The 18,198-nt window shown below is 40.5% G+C and overlaps 1 protein-coding gene across 3 annotated transcripts in view; it reads right to left on the reverse strand.

Annotated features, from left to right (window-relative positions):
• The window catches only part of Cad96Ca (tyrosine kinase receptor Cad96Ca), a 2,297,709-nt gene that overhangs the window by 1,874,804 nt on the left and 404,707 nt on the right, over positions 1–18,198 (reverse strand). For all 3 annotated transcript variants that reach the window (XM_067760060.1, XM_067760059.1, XM_067760061.1), the window contains exon 3: positions 17,465–17,733. In XM_067760060.1, the coding sequence (XP_067616161.1) occupies positions 17,465–17,733 (269 nt within the window). The remainder of the gene's footprint in view (positions 1–17,464; positions 17,734–18,198) is intronic.

An 18,198-nucleotide genomic window follows, 5' to 3' on the forward strand; every position in this document is an offset into this window, starting at 1 on the left:
GTATTAAATATATAAATAAATTAGCGGTACCCGACAGATTATGTTCTAGGTTACCCTGGTCCACATTTTGGTCGATATATCGAAAACGCCTTCACATATACAACTACCATCACTCCCTTTTAAAACCCTAATTAATACCTTTAATTTGATACCCATATCGTACAAACACATTATAGAGTCACCCCTGGTCCACCTGTATGGCGATATCTGGAAAAGACGTCCACCTATAGAACTAAAGCCCACTCCCTTTTAAAATACTCAGTAGCACCTTTCATTTGATACCCATATCGTACAAACAAATTCTAGAGTCACCCCTGGTCCACCTTTCTGGCGATATCTCGAAAAGGCGTCCACCCATAGAACTAAAGCCCCCTCCCTTTTAAAATACTCATTAACACCTTTCGTTTGATACCCATATTGTAAAAACGCATTCTAGAGTCACCCCTGGTCAATCTTTATGGTGATATTCCGAAAAGGCGTCCACCTATAGAACTAAGGCCCACTCCCTTTTAAAATACTCTTTAGCACCTTTCATTTGATACCCATATCGTACAAACAAATTCTGGAGTCACTCCTGGTCCACCTTTATGGCGTTATCTGGAAAAGGCGTCCACCTATAGAACTAAGGCCCACTCCCTTTTAAAATACTCATTAACACCTTTCATTTGATACCCATATCGTAAAAACAAATTCTAGAGTCACCCCTGGTCCACCTTTATGGCGATATCTGGAAACGGCGTCCACCTATAGAACTAAGCCCACGCCTTTTTAAATTCTCATTAACTTCTCTCATTTAATACCCATATCGTACAAACAAATTCTAGAGTCGGCCCCGGTCCACCCTTATGGCGATATCCTTAAATGGCGTCCACCTATAGAACTATGGCCCACTCCCTCTTAAAATACTCTTTAATACCTTCCATTTGATACACATGTCATACAAATACATTCCAGGGTTACCCTAGGTTCATTTTCCTGCATGGTGATTTTCCCTTATTTTGTCTCCATAGCTCTCAGCTGAGTATGTAATGTTCGGTTACACCCGAACTTAGCCTTCCTTACTTGTTTTGATATATGGAAGTATATATCTATCTCGATTCCTTTATACCTGTACAACCAACCGTTATCCAATCAAAGTTATTATACTCTGTGAGCTCTGCTCAACTGAGTATAAAAAGAATTGTAGAAAAGAAAAAAAATAAGTTATGCTCACAAACCACATAGCACGCTAAACAAAATATTTACCAAAACTAAACATAGAATTCGGAAAGACGATCAGAATAATGTGGTGTATGAAATAAAGTGTAAAGGTAACGAAAATGCCGAATGCAGCAATAGCTGCGTTGGTACTACATAAGACTACATGAACATGAAATGGACGACAAAAACAAAAAGGATACAACAGCACTGGCAAAACACCTGACAAACAACAATCACACAGCTGATTTCAGCTACGCTAGAATATTGGACAAAGAGGAAAGAAAAACGATGACTACCCCTGGAAACCTTACGTATACAACAACAGCTGAGAAACGTCATAAACTTCAAAGAAGATATCAACAACACAAATAGTGCATATACAGCGATGATAAAATGATGCAAGTTAATAAACTTGATAATTAAAAGGAGGAAAAACTGTGATATATATTTAAATAACTTAATGTTAAATGTACTTGTGGTAAAAAATGTTATATGTATTAATGTTTGTGTTCGGCCGGGGTGCGTGTGCTCCTGGAGGTAGGTGGGCGCACCGGGGTCGATCTCAGTGGGAATAAGCGGGTTGGAATAGAAAATAAGCAAATAGACGAGATTTCTCGTTATAATATATATGATTTATTGGGTAAATGTAAAACTAGCAATAGTTACAATATTACCTGAATAAACGCAAAAATACGGCAGAGATCGCTGGCGGCAGATGTTAGCTGGTTGGCTGTTGAAATCAAAGAGGCCGGTTGTATAGCAAGCTACAACCGTTGACCCGCAAAATCCTCCGTTTTGGAAGGGAAAGGCACCCATACATCAACCCCGACATGCATATGCATGAGTGCTGACATAAAGAACACATACACGTGCATGTACATGCATGCACATGCATGAGGGTTATGGTGTGGGTGGTTATATATTAATTCGAGTATCGAGTATCGATTTGCAGATTTGCATGGGGGGGATCGCAATCAGATACGGAGAAGTTAGGCATCCTGCCTAAACATGCCGGCCCCCTTGCGATACGCAACATCGTTTTCCGCCAATTAACTCCGCTGAAACGAGAAAAATTAATATAAGACTTACACACTAACTTAATCTAAATGAGGAGTTCGCCAGCTTCGCGGGTGGCCGGGAATCCTTCCCGACTTGCTCAGCATGCCACCTAAGCTAGGATGAAAAGTTAACGGTTATGAACAGATGTAAGTGAATATTTCTTGCCATTGAATTATACGTAATTCTTAAATCTGGAAATTCAGAACGTAATATATGTATAGTCGATGGCCAGTAAGGCTGGACGAAGAGGCCGAGGTCTCCGCTCCAGAATGGCACCATTTTTGTTATTCATTGTTTTTTTTTTTTTGTTGTTCCGGATGGAGAGGCCGAGGTCTCCGTTCCAGATTTGCAGTTGTTTTCTTTTTGGTTGGACGAAGAGGCAGAGGTCTCCGTTCCAAACTCGACGGTTTTGAGGTTTTTATGGGCTGGACGAAGAGGCCGAGGTCTCCGTTCCAGCGTATAACGTGTCGTGTCGCTCTCAGGTCGACTGTGGCATTTTATGGATGTGCCAGGGCGAGTGGCCGTGAGGTTGGTTGTGTGATGCGCGTTTTCGCTGCAGCGCATGTATTTCGTCAGTTGTGTATTATATTATTACCCTACAAAACACTTGGTCACAAAACTTACCCACGCCCATGCAAATGTGACTACGAATATAACCTATCACCGTAAAATGACTAGTCAAATGACGTGGAGTGACGAGAGCGGTTTTGCAAGGTAGTTAGTGCTGTGATTTCGAGCAGCTTATGCATTTCAACAAAACCAGCAAGATTGAGGTGTGTGGGAGGTTGGAACGGACGTGATTCCATGCCACCCGCCCAAATTACTTGTTTTCGTGATACGCGTGTTGTTTTATTAACAAACGTACGTTAAAATAGATGAATAAACCGAGTTTAAAGCGAAGCGTAGAGGCTGACGAAGGTATGGATTTAATTTTGTGCGACAGCTCATGACGAATAGCGAAAATCGTAATTAAATTCGAAAGTGTACCAACTGCCGGCGCTTTCATGCAGATTGGCGATGCGTTTTCCACGACGCGTTCTATATGCACGTACCATTCTGAGATTGCATGCAACCCTGTCGTGTATTTCTTGGTTAGCTGACAGCTGGTATGGTGAATTTGTGGTGTGCGAGTATATATATATATACATATATGTATTTGCTTGCCCTTGAAAAAAAAACTAGGTCACTGGGGCAGTAGCACACTAGGCCGGTAGAAACAGTTGACTTTTTCCCATTTCGGCATTTTGTCGTGACGGGATTCTTTTATATCGGGACCCGGATTGTTTTTGTACCGAGCCCTTATAATGACTGTTTGTGATGTTTGTTGTTGAAAAACAACAAGTCCTGCCCCCAGCCAGAAAGCAGGCAGTACCGACGGCAAAAAAATCAAAAAAATCAAAAAGAAAAAATAAATTTTTTTTTTGGTCCTTCTTTTTGTTTTTTTTTGTTTGTAAATGCGAGCACTTAATTTTTAAGGAGGTGTTCGCCTTTATTTTTTCTGTGTGTAAGTATTTTTTGGGACTGCCTGGGTCAAAAAAACCGATCCCGATTTTGCTCCTTTTGCGGGTTTTCGGTACCAGTGTGCGTCACTTGATGCAGCACTAATATGCTATGCCGAACCAAGTAGGCATACATACATACATATGTACATACGTTTGTTACAAATATGCCAACGGCAAAAGACAAAACAAATGAACATTCATACACACCCGTGTATATAATGTAGAATTCCAATGAATTGAAAGAAGCGGTAAAGAAATCCAATGATTTTTTCCCGTTCTTTCAATTCTTTTTACTACGGCGCTTGGAGTACGGCGCATGGAAAATTGAGGAGAAAAAAATGGTAAGTTGGTCTTAATATTTATTCTTTTGTAAAAGAATTTTTATTGCAGATTATTAATTAATATTACTTTTATTTTCAGGTGCATGCGGTGGAGATCCAGGAGATGGAACAGATGGGTGTTTATGTGTCGTTCCCCTTTTTTTTATTTTCTAGGTTACCGGCATCACAAAAGGGGGTGCTCCAACTGCGGCTTCGGCCGCGCCGTCAGTTGTCACACTTTTGCGATGCCCATTGATCAAATTTATTAATGGATTTTTTTCTCTTTTTCTTTGCAGATATTCATTGCGAAAACTTCCATTTGTACGATTTTGTGAAATTGTCAGCAGAACTAAAAAAAAAATCGGTAATTACGTGCGGAAAAAACACATACTAATTGTGCTTAGACGTTTCAATTGGCAAATATGTAATCCAGCAACAATTTGCAGTTAGCGTAGTGTAGAAAATAATTATAGTTTAGCGAATTTCTTGGTTTTGATATTCCAGACGGATATCCAAGTGCGTGCGTGACACGACGTGGGATTTGTAGGTTCCTTATTTTTTTTGGAATTATTTTCGCCAGGGAGGGCAGAATTTAATTAAAAAAAGTACCTGAGCCTGAGCAATATTTGCGACAATTAAGGGATAAGTCGGCAGTAGCTGATGAAAAACAGATGCTAATTATCACAGGCCTCTTATAAATTTGCCGCCAGCTTATCGTCTAAGCATAATATATTAGTTCCATGATATGTGTGGACCCTTGCTTTCTTTATGTAGAAAAAACGGAGGAAATTGTGTGTTTAAGTATTGGTTTAATTAAATGTGTTATTGGAGTTCGGGAGCTTACGTGGTATTATATAATGATAACTAAGCTTGAAAGCATCATAAACTAAATGCCTGTGACTGCTTGTACAGGATTGTTATGCGTGGAAATGGGTCGATTGCCGCAATGCAAACCGAACTACGAAAATCTTGATATTTGTTTTACAAGAAGTGTGCGCGGCAATAATTTGCTTACAATCAATGGCAAACCGTACCATTAAATCGACGCATTAAAGATGTTTGCTATTGGGAATGCGTAAAGCTATGTGGTACATATAAAAAATGTACAGCCCGGGTTATTACAAAATGTGATCAGATTGCATCTTTGCATGGTGATCATAACCAGGTCGCGCTCTCGTCTAACAACATAAATAGAAGACATTCGTAACCATCATTGAAAGTAACAAAGTACAAAAGTTTTCAGTTTTTTCTTAGCATATACACCGTCTGTGTATGTGACTTGTACTGATGCTTAACGTTGTTGACAGATTACACATAAATAACTTTTGATTTGTTTTGTATATTTAAATTTTGTATGCAATACAGGGGACGTATTGTTGCTGCCTACGCATTTCTTAGAGAATTAGGAATATGTACCATTGAAAAGAGTTGAGGCCTTTGATTAAACATGGACGTAACATCTAAAATTACCACATCGCTCATATTACTTTTATTATCTATCCATAGATATTCATATATAAGATTGTGACGTAAAGTTAGGTATTCAATAAAATCAAGATAGAGGTCATTGGACATACCAAGCATTTGGCACGCTTAGAAAGTGAATTGAATCTACGTAAACACTTAGCTTCACAGTGCAAAGAGTTACTGAATACCAAAACATCAAGTATTTAGGGAAATTGTACTAGAGACCGAGAAATTAACATCATTTACACCATCCTTGCGTACGTTGTAGAAAAGCTACACGTCCACTACAAGAAGCACTACAAGTACCAATGGATAGGGAATTGAAGTTGCAACAGCTTTTGCAGCCTCATCCACCTGAAGTGCGCATTACAATTGGTAATAACGCCAAAGGTGTGGATGAATCTATAGTAATGAAGCTACGTTATTTCAAACGTTTAGGGTTTGTGACAGCAGCTACCGTGGTAAGCTTAAGTGATGTTGAACAAAGTTCTGTTGATGCAGCGCTCACACAAGACGTATTGAAATATTTATCTGACAACGATCTGGGTGATACTATACCCGTGCCTGGTGGTGAATATGAGTTGAAACATATTAGCATAACACCAATCGCAAAAAACGAAGTAGATGTTTTAGCTGTGAATATATACAACGTGACTGGAATTCAGTTACTCATATACAATAAGAATGAAGGACTTAATACAGTATTTATTAAATGAAAATGTGGTTTCTCAACCAACTTCGTCGGTGAAAGCTCCAACCAACCCTTCTATGGTGGAAAACGTTTTATATGTGGTTTGAGCTTTCATAGACGATATAAACGTATTTACATAAATGAATATGTGCGATGGAAAACCTGATATTTCATTTTCCATAAAATTAGGTGTCATTTGCTTCAGTATAAAATACGTGACGCTTATGTGCATCCACAATTCACTGCGGACGTTATGACACGAATGAAGATATATGAAATCATGGATCAGGAAGTACCGAATTTATCTGGTGGTGGAACGAGTTACAGATCCATTCACAAAACGGATCTATGAATCAATGAACAAAAAGAGAGGGTAAGTTTAAACTTTGAATTACTACTAATGTAGATGCCCATGTAGTCCTATATGTTCGCATTTGTGTGCGTACACGCTCTTCATCTTCCACCTACCCTCAGCACGTAGGTGATTAAATTCTGAATTTCCCCAATTCCTTTCAAATTATATATCTTCCAATACTTTTCGTATATTGAAATGCCACAAATTTTGGCGGCATCAGCAGCAGTACTAAGGTGGGAGGTATAAATATGGATTAAGGCAACTTTTATTCCAGAACGTTTAGCATATTTGGTTTTGAGTTAATTAAAAATGCATATATGAAAGCAATAGGAAATTGTTGCGTGTGTGTGCCAAATGCTGGATAATGTTACCAGCACTTATGTATTTGTTTGTTTTTTAGTGACAATTTGCTTGAAGCTATTGCTAAAACGTTTTGTAATACATAATCAATAGTACATATTTTCAGTTAACTTAATATTCGAAGCAAATTACAACATACAAACTGATGTTGCTAGGTTCAAATTATTACCAATTACACAGCCCGTTTGCATGCCCCTATATCAGTTTGCCATCAGTTTTCACCATTCGCTTGAGTAGTCAAGTGCTGTCCTAGAATATTCGAATTGACTTCATTCAAATTTCTAAAAGTATAAGGAATTTAACCCTGCTAATATCGGGGGCAGATGAGTTTTCTTATCCGCGGTAGGCTTGCGATGTGCCTCGTTACGCGGTAACGAGTGCAGCTGTTTTCTGTGGCAGAGCGGTTCGCCCTTCTGCGGTAGTTTTTCTGTTGTCCTCGTTATGGGATAGCGAGTGAATTTGGGTTTGTTTTGAAAATTGTAAATAAAATAGGCCGAAGGCCTTTGTATTCTTTGGCAGATAGCGGATCTGCGTTAGGGCTTCTGGTGACCTCGCTTTTGAAAATTAAAAATAAGTGCTTGGTGGCAGATGGGGGATCTCCATTAGGGTTGTTCTGGTATCCTTGTTATGGGAGAACGAGTGAGTGGGAAGATTTCTGGTGTCCTCGCTCGGGGTGAGCGAGTGAATTTGGGTTCGTTTTGGTCTCGATAGGAAGGCGGAATTCGGAAGGGGATGAGGGAGAGGAACGGAGGGATTGTTATGAGGAGCTATTGGCCTTATCGCAGTCCATCTCCTCCGTTGGAAGAAGGATCAGTTTGACCAAAGGTCGTCTGACTCGACCCTTCTCTGTTATGAGGTCGACTACGCGAACTCGGTTATCTTCACCGGGGTGTACGCTGACGACTCTACCTAGCCTCCACTCGTTGGGAGATAAGTTGTCCTCTTTGAGGACAGCGAGATCTCCCACTTTTATATTTTCTTTGGGATGCTTCCACTTCACTCGTTTTTGAAGTTCGGATAGATATTCCACCTTCCATCGTTTGCAGAAAGTGTGATGGAGGGCTTTGAGTTTCTGCCACCGATTGATCATCGATGCAGGGCTCTCACTAGCATCCGGCTCTCGAGGAGCCAGTAGATGGCTGCCAGTAAGGAAATGACCTGGGGTAAGTGGCTCTAGGTCCGTTGGGTCATTGGACGCCGGGCTGAGCGGCCGCGAGTTCAGGCATGCCTCGATGCGGCACAAGAGGGTATGAAATTCCTCAAAGGTGAATGAACTAGCATCCGGCTCTGGAGGAGCCAGTAGATGGCTGCCAGTAAGGAAATGACCTGGGGTAAGTGGCTCTAGGTCCGTTGGGTCATTGGACGCCGGGCTGAGCGGCCGCGAGTTCAGGCATGCCTCGATGCGGCACAAGAGGGTATGAAATTCCTCAAAGGTGAATTTGTGTGCGGAGGCTATCTTTTTGAAGTGGCTTTTGAAGCTTTTCACTCCAGCCTCCCACAGCCCTCTCATGTGGGGCGCACCCGCGGGGATGAAATGCCACGTGAGTGACTGGTGGCTGTATTTTGAGACAGCGTCCTCTCGCGCTTGTGAGATGAAAGTCTTGAATTCTGATCGTAAGGATCGTGACGCTCCGACAAAGTTCGTACCATTGTCGGAGTACATATTTTTCGGGCATCCGCGCCCAGATATGAAACGGGCAAATGCCGCAAGAAATGATGGTGTGCTGAGGTCAGTAGTGGCCTCCAGATGAATTGCTCGTGTGGAAAAACACACGAAAAGGCAGACATAGCCTTTAGATAATCGACACCCTCGGCCGCGGTAACTTTTAATGTCGAAGGGTCCGGCGAAGTCGACTCCAGTATTCGTGAATGCACGGCTGTATGTCGTGCGTTCGCGAGGGAGAATACCCATAAGTTGGGTCTGAGCACGCTTTCGGTGTACAGTGCAAACTTTGCAATTGTGAATTGTTGCCCTAATCATGGTTTTGATGTTAGGTATCCAGTATCGGGTGCGTATCAGACGTAACATGAGTTGGTTTTCCCCATGCAGACTTTGTTGATGAAACATTAAGACTGTCAGACGGGATAACCGGCAGTTGTATGGGAGGAGGATTGGGTGGCGTTCATTAAAAACTAAGGCCTTTGACGCCCCGATTCGCCCTCCTACCCGAATGATGCCATGTTGGTCTAGATAGGGATTAAGTGAGAGTATTGCACTTTTCCCTGCAATTGGTTCTCCGGCCTTTAGATCACTATATTCGGAACTATAGTGTTGTTTCTGATAGATTTTAATTAAGAGTTGGGTTACTGATTTGATCTCATCAGGAGAGATTAAAGGTGAATTGACCTGAAATAATTTTTTTGTTTTGGGGTGAGTTTTTCGGTAGAACCTCACAACGTATGAGAGCACCCGTAAAGCCCTAGGTAGGTCTGAAAAGCGTTGGAGAACATCGGTAGTATTTACTGTTGTTGTTGCGCAGGTCTTCGACCTCTTTTCCTCTACGGAGGTGATGTAGTCACTTTCTTGTGCTGGCCATTGGGAAGTGTCTTCTTGCAGCCATGAAGGTCCCTGCCACCACAACGAACTGTTGACCAATTCAGACGCAAGTAATCCTCTGCTACCTAAATCTGCTGGGTTGGACTCTGAGTTCACGTGCAGCCAGTCCTTATTTCCGACCATGTCGATGATCTTGGTGATCCGATGTGCGACGAAGGTTGACCAGGAACAAGGCGGTTTCCTTATCCATGCGAGAACGATCGTTGAATCCGTCCAAAGGTGAACTCTCACTGGTCCTAATTTAAGGTTTCTGAAAATGGATGCGGTGATTTCCGCTAACAGCACGGCTCCGCAAAGCTCCAACCGTGGAAGAGGGCTACTCGGTTTTTGGCTAGAAGCAGGTTTGTGTAGACGCTATCATCCGTTTTGACGCGCATGTAAACGGCTCCTGCATAAGCCTTCTCGGATGAATCACAAAATCCATGGATCTCGATGTCGGTTCCTGAAGAAAAGTTGACCCATCTAGGTATCCTTATTGGTAGATACTGGTTCGTCCCAAGCGGTGCCTTCTAACCAAATACTCTGCATGAGTATTTTTGCCACAATGACCATTGGTGCCAGCCACCCTAATGGATCGAAAAGTTTGGCGATTGCTGATAGTATCGCTCTCTTTGTATTGCTTCCGGGTTGTCCAGCGTCCCTGCTTTAAAATAAAATAAATCGGAGAGGACATTCCACCGAATTCCTAATGCTTTAACTGAACTGGTATCTTCGAAGGCCAGGAAGTTTTCACTGAGCAGGTCTGCTTTGGGGATGTCCCTTAGAATGTCCTCTGAATTGGATGTCCATTTGCGAAGTGGAAAGCCCGCTGAGTGTAGGACTTGACGAATTTCATCTCTGGCTTTAATAGTCGATGTGATCGTATGTCCACCCGCTAACACGTCATCTACATACATGTATTCTCGCAGTATCCTAGCCGCTGTAGGGTGTGAATTTGAGACGTCGTCTGCTAGTTGGAGAAGCGTTCTTATCGCGAGGTATGGAGCGCAATTTACTCCGAAGGTAACCGTCTTTAATTCGTAGAGACTAATAGGGTCATTCGGGGAAGTGCGATATACAATGCGTTGAAATTTGGTGTGATTTTCGTTCACCCAAATTTGACGATACATCTTTTCGATGTCGCTATTGAAGACAAAACGGTATAGTCTCCATCGTAATATAAGGATGGGTAGATCGGCTTGTAGAACTGGGCCTGGGAGGAGAATATCATTTAAGCTATTACCGTTGGCCGTAGGGCTCGAGGCATTAAATAATACGCGTACCTTTGTAGTGGTATTTTCTGCTTTAATAACGGCGTGGTGGGGCAGGAAGTAATGATCCGAATCGTCGGATGGGATATTCTTTTTTAATTTTTTCATATGTCCGAGCGTTTCATATTCTGACAACACTCGGACATATTCTTTACCTAAATCTGGGTTTTTTATTAGCCGCCCCTCATTCCGGAAGAATTGAGAGCATGCGCGTTTCAGGGACGGTCCTAAATTAATATTATTAGGGTAATCCTACCTGAATGGTAGTGATACGGTGTATCTTCCATCTTCATTCCGTTTCGTTGTTTCCTTAAATAATTGTTCGCAGTACCTTTCCTCTTCGTTCAATATTTTACTTTTGGGTAGATTTTCTACCTCCCAGAAAGCTTTTAATTGATTGTCTAACGCAACCTCGTTGTAGAAGGACATGATGCTCTTCGTTGAATTCGGAGCTTGGATACGACCGGTTAGTATCCAACCGAACACTGTCTCTTGGGCCAGAAGTGTGTTAAGCACACTTAATATGATTTGGGGATATATGTCTCCGCCAAGTATAAGGTCTACATCTTCGTTGACGTAGAACCTCTTGTCTGCCAAAACCAAGTCTGGGAATGCCTGCATAGTCATTGCGTTGATATGGCAAGATGGAAGATTCCCAGTGAGTTTCGCTAGAACTAGAACGGGTGTAGTCAGGCTGAAGCAAGGATCCACTGGTGAACGTAATTCGATGTTGGATGCTTCTTTGACCTGAGCTGACACCGCATTTGTGATGCCTGAAACATGGGCATGCATTTTCGTCGCTGGCAAATTGATTCTGCGTTTCAGTCTTTCAGTTATAAAGGAACATTCAGACCCAGAATCAATTAATGCCCGCGCGGAGAAGTCGGTACCATTATGGTGAATGTGTACGCGAGCAGTTCCTAATAGCACACCTGTGCTGGAATTGGCATGGCAGGATTTGACATTCTGGTTCGTAGAAGAAGGTGGTTGTCCCGATTCCTGTCCTTTCCGTGCCTGTACCGAAGTTGATGGGGTATTATCCGCATCTTTGAATGGGTTGCGCATCGGTGGTTGCTGAAGTGTGTCCGCATGCAGGAGCGTGTGGTGACGAAAGTGGCATTTGGAACAGTTGTATGAACTGGTGCACCTCGTCACTGTGTGTCCTGGGGATAAACAATTCAGGCAGCCATTTGTGGATTTGACGAATTTAATCCTTTCTACCGGGTTTAAATCGCAAAAACGAGAACAGTTGCGTAATCTGTGCTCCGTAGATTTGCACATTTTACATATTGATTTTGTTGTTTGCTTGGTTATTTTTGTTTGAAAAGCACCAAGTCTTTTTGTAGGGGTTTTTGTCGACTGGTGCGATGCATTTGATTTTTGCACTTTAGAAGTGGCATTCCCTATAAAACCAGACACGGTTTCAAGTGTCTGAAAACGATTTGACAAGAATTTGTCCATATCCTCCCACTTGGATATGTCCGTTTTGTGGTGGATGCTCTGCTCCCATAGAGCCAACGTATTTTCAGGTAATTTTGTAGAACATAAATAGGTAATAATCGCATCCCAATTTGAAACATCGATCTGATGTGTTTTTAAAGATGCCAAGCAATTATTTATGAAGCGCTGTAAGGTTTTGATAGAGCTGCCGCACTCGCTATCTATCTTTTTTATATTAAACAAAATTTGTAGTTGTGAGTTTACGAGAATCCGCTAATTCTCGTATCTCTCACATAGGTTTTTGTAGGCTGTTTCGAAGCCTTCATTCGTCAAGGGCCATTTCTTGACGATGTCCTTTGCCTCACCTTGAGTTTTCTGATTGAGGTGGAACAACTTTTCTACCGGGCTTAGGCGACTGTTGTTTTTGTATATGGCCGTGAACAGGTCACGAAACGTTGGCCAAGATAGGTAGTCGCCCTTGAACACCTCAGTATCACAAGCTGGCAGGCGGATACTGTGTTCGCGCGCGCGTTCTCCCTCAGGTTTGACTGCCCTATCTTTTTCCTCCTTAAATTTGGCTTGAAGTTCAGCCATGTTCGACATGCATCGCAAGAATACGGCATATGCCGCTTTATGCTTGATCTTGACCGCTGCAATTTTCTTTGCGTCGAGCGTGTCAGAGCCAAGCAACTCCTCTAGGGCGTTCTCTGCTTTTTCCCACTTGGCTTGCAACTCTTTTTGCTGTATTGCAAGAGTGTGTACAGTGTGCAGAGCCGCATTGATATCATTAAAATCGGCCTCGAATTCGATTATTCGATAGGCCAATCTAATGTAGGAGTCCATGTTCATGGTTGAAAAGTGGAGAGCGAATTAACCAAGGGATATAAAACTTGAAAAACCTGAGCGAATCACTCAACCAACAACTATTAAAATTACGCAAAATTTTAGTTACTACTTTTAATTTGTTTATTTTTGTCTGACTTTGCAGATTATGTGTGCCTTAAAACAGAGAGCAGGGGGTAGCAACACCGATGTGTACTGTGTAAAGTAAAGGAGGGGCCACTCGCCACTTCAACCTTCAATTTTATTATGAAATAAGTGCGCGCGTTGATATAAACTCGACGAAAAGTATGAAACCGTGAAATAAATCTTATGCAACAAGGAACAAAACTGTGTAACAAGATTAATTAGAGAAATTAGTAAAAATAATGTGATGGAAAAAGAAAATTTAAATCGAATGGCGTGAAATTTTATGTGAAAGTGAGGTTATGTGTACCTCTTCCTTGTGCTGTGTCCGGAGAGCCTTACCGCTGGTGGGGGGACAGGCCAGATAGTCACAAGGAATCTTAAACGACGTTAATGCAACGCGTTTGCACTTATTTTCCTTTTTGGCACTACACAGTTTTTTCACACTTTTCGCGGTTAATTATAATCACGTGCCATACGTCGATTTTTCGCACTTTCTTATTTATTATTTTTTTTAACCAAAAAAAATGTGGCAAGAAATATTGCACTTACTTTGAACTTTTTTGGTGATTCTTATACTGTCGCTGATGTGGCAAGATGGCTTGATCTCTCAGTGTTTTTGCACGCTGGTATGAAATAATAGACTTTTTGGGTTGTGGCAAAAATTCTCCGGCTAACTTTTTATATTAAGAATTCTGAAGTGTGTGCGGTCAGCTATGGTATCTTGTGATGTGGACTGTATATAGGTACTGTATTCCAAATTCCTGGTGAAGATGGACCAAATGTTCGGCCGGGGTGCGTGTGCTCCTGGAGGTAGGTGGGCGCACCGGGGTCGATCTCAGTGGGAATAAGCGGGTTGGAATAGAAAATAAGCAAATAGACGAGATTTCTCGTTATAATATATATGATTTATTGGGTAAATGTAAAACTAGCAATAGTTACAATATTACCTGAATAAACGCAAAAATATGGCAGAGATCGCTGGCGGCAGATGTTAGCTGGTTGGCTGTTGAAATCAAAGAGGCCGGTTGTATAGCAAGCTACTACCGTTGACCCGCAAAATCCTTCCTTTTGGAGGGGAAAGGCACCCATACATCAACCCCGACATGCATGAGGGTTATGGTGTGGGTGGTTATAAATTAATTCGAGTATCGAGTATCGATTTGCAGAGTTGCATGGGGGGGATCGCAATCAGATGCGGAGAAGTTAGGCATCCTGCCTAAACAGTTTGCGTGATGTAAGAAAATCATGTACAAAGTAAGGACAAACTTACGGATTTAGCTATTTATTTTTATACCCAGGTGTACTTGTACAAAAGGTATTATAACTTTGATTGGAAAACGGTTGGTTGTAGAGGTATAAAGGAATCGAGAGAGATATAGACTTCCATATATCAAAATCATCAGTATAGAAAAAAATTTTGATTGGGCCATGTCCGTCCTTCCACCTGTCCGTCCTTCCGTCTGTCCATCCTTGCGACTGTCCGTCTGTCCTTTAGCACGATAACTTGAGTAAATATTGAAATATCTTCACTAAATTTGGTACGCGAGCTTATAGGGACCCAGCATAGATTGGTATTGAAACCGAGCGAAACCGGATGATAACCACGCCCACTTTTTATATATAAAACATTTTGGAAAACACAAAAAACTTGATTATTTATTAAATAATACACCTATAGTGTTGAAAATTGACGCGTGGCCTGATATTGAGACTCTTGATACAAATTTGAACAAAAAATTAAAATGGGCGTGGCACCGCCCACTTGTGATAAAATCAATTTTACAAATATTATTAATCATAAATCAAAAATCGTTACATCTATCGTAACAAAATTCGGCAGAGAGGTTGCCTTTACTATAAGGAACGCTTTGAAGAAAACTTAACGAAATCGGTGAAGGACCACGCCCACTTTTATATAAAAGATTTTTAAAAGGGTCGTGGGCGAATAAAATAAGCTATATCTTTGCAAGAAAGAGCTTTATATCAATGGAATTTTATTTCCCAAGTGGATTTATAACAATAAATTGGAAAAATTTCACATTTAAAAAAATGGGCGTGTCACCTCACATTTTATGACAAAGTAATTTTCTATGTTTCGGGAGCCATAGCTCGAAGAAAAATTAGTTCATAATAGAACCATATGTATATGTATTATTGCGCGGTCTTGTAACACTATTAAACACACAAAACAAACAACAACAGCATTTCAAGTGTACAGCTGTGTATGTAATGTTCGGTTGCACCCGAACTTAGTGAGTCGAAATGCAATGAAAAAATATTATATTAAGAGAAATTTATATTGTAATTGTGTGTGTTTATAACTAATTGCTATTTTTCCTGTTTATTGTAAATAAAACAGAATACCCTGAGGATGGCGCCATTGCTTCGAAACGCGTAGGTATGAAAAAAACAATAAATTTTTGTTTTATTACCAAAAAACTGCCGAAGCAGCTCTCTATGAATGCTTTTTTATATATTTATTTACAGACGACAGACATAGAAAATGAGGACCAAACAAAAGAAAAAAACATTACTTGCGTCGTTAGTATGTACCAGATTCCGATCAACTATATATGTATATGGTATCACCCAAAATTCATTACTGCTGGAATGCACGATGGGAGTCTGCATATTATTTACGTTGTGGAATAGAACCCAGAAACCAGGAGGATTTCTTTTAAATGGAAGGTTGGGAAGCACACTTTTCAAATACTTCATTAAGCGATGCTGTGTCTGTATGCGGATAAGTACGGGAGTATTGCGTTACGTAAACTGGCGGAAGTACATTCAATACCTATAAAGCTATACAAGTCAATGGGGTGTGAACCCTGAATGAGCAGTGGGTTGTTTTTGGAAAATTTTTGACGACAAAGGGGAAAATAAAGGGCACATAGTGTTCGGACATTCTTGGAGGGATATTGAAATGCAAACGAAAAAACGTCCAATAATAAACTTAGCGAGGAACAATACCCCAAGCAATATTCTCCGATTTTTCCGAGTTGGTAAGCTGATATGTAGGACTCTACTCTTGTAAAGCGGAATAATATTTGAAAAACTTATTGTGTTAGACGTAGGCGGTGGCACACCCCCTTTTTAATTTTTTTTTGAAATTCGAATTAAAGGTCCCTACTTCAACACACACATAGAGTTTGGTTACTGTTGTTGTATTATTAACTAAATAATGACGCTTTTCGTGATTTCTAAACTTTTAAAAACGGAGGTCGTGTGTTACCAAACACAGTTCATTTACTTTAAATTTTTACACAAAGCATTTTCTGAAGTGAGAGTGCATTTAAAACAAATTTCCCAGTCTTATAAGGCGGCCGCCATCATGCGGTGGTAGCGCCTACCCCACCAAAGGCTGGTTTAATTTCACGGTCAAAGTAGCATCGAAAATTTAGAGAAAAGTTATTTTTCAAATAGAAACAACTATCTTTAAGTCGAGCGGTAGTGATTTAAAAAACTCTTTCTGCCATGAAAAGTGACAACTCGTCATCCTGTTTTCAATATACTTAAGAAGTAATACAGCCATGGTATAAAGTGATATTTGGCAAAGATATTGCCTTTATGTTCTCCTAAGCTGCCTCTAAAAATCGTTTATGGTTTCGTCAACTTTTACCAGACTTAAGTATTTCTTGCTGACAACTTAACTGGTTTTGATTTGTGGTCAATCAGTTTTAAAAATTTACAAAATCTTGCATTAGAGGTAGCTGAATTGATTATTGTTCCTGCATTAATTAATGATTAATAAGGACTATGGTGAGGGACGGACATGGATAAATGAATTTCTATTTCACCCTGATCATTTTGAGATGCATATGTGACGCTACGCGAGAAAATACCCCTAACACGAGAAATATCAATTATGTCTATTTGAGGATTTATTACTTTTTGAGTTATGAGCAGTCAAAGTCGACAGTAATTTTTCCGATTGGACTTATTTTACGATGGGAGATGAGTGCCAAGGAGTCTCTATATAGCAACTTTCAATAAGATCTGTCACAGATGGACGAACGGACATGGCTTGCTTACCTCACGCTGACCACATGAATATAGTTTGTTGCACAGGCAGTATCTAGAAAAATTAGACAGGACCATTCCACTATAAAGATAGAATGCTCCTTACTGTTTCTACGCAGTTATATAAATATATGGGTATATTTTCGAGAAATACCTAGAATATTCTAGATAGGCCATCTACACACATTGGAGCATTTATGTTGGGCACTCCCAAATTAGCCGGTTATATACCAACATAACCACATTTACTTTATTTTTGATAATGATTACTTACCCTCCCAGCTAAGGTTTCCATAAGGTAAACTATTCCTGTAGCTTGGTCAATGCGAAAAGGTATTTTATGTGTATTTTTGTTAACATTATAGTTTGATAAGAAGCGAGGCTCGAGGCCAAATACCAGCTCATCATTTTCTGGGTCTTCAGCTTGTATTCTAGTGATTATTTGACCTACTTTCTCTGTTTCAGGTATTCTCCAATTACGATCTGGCACGTAAAGTATTGGTGGCGTATTAACTATAGAAACATGTTGGCTGGAGACTAAATCTGAAGTATAAAAACAAAAGTGAGTGCAAAAACATATTACTTAAGGGGGAAAACATATGATATTTATTTATACTAAAATAAATAAACACAAGGCGCGATATACCACCGAAGAGATCTTGGCCGAGGTTCTCTTCCAATTTCTTCGTGTTCCTTTTAATTTTTCCTGCAACTCGGCGGGTCGGGGCCTACATATTTTACGCCGACTCCGAACAACATCTGCAAGGCAGATAAGTTTTCACTTAGAAGCTTTTCATGGCAGAAATACACTCGGAATGTTTGCTTAGAAAAACTGTTTTCTAATCAAAAAAATTTGTTTCTAAATCTTTGATGTTGCTTTTCCCGGGAGTTGGACCCAAGATCTTTCGCCATACAGAAATAGTATTTGGATCTTTCTAACTGAAACTGTCATATTGAAATTAACATGTTTATAATTTTGTAGCATAAAAATATAAATAAATGTAAGGT

This window comes from Eurosta solidaginis, chromosome 1 (assembly GCF_040869045.1).
Source record: "Eurosta solidaginis isolate ZX-2024a chromosome 1, ASM4086904v1, whole genome shotgun sequence".
NCBI lineage: Eukaryota > Metazoa > Arthropoda > Insecta > Diptera > Tephritidae > Eurosta > Eurosta solidaginis.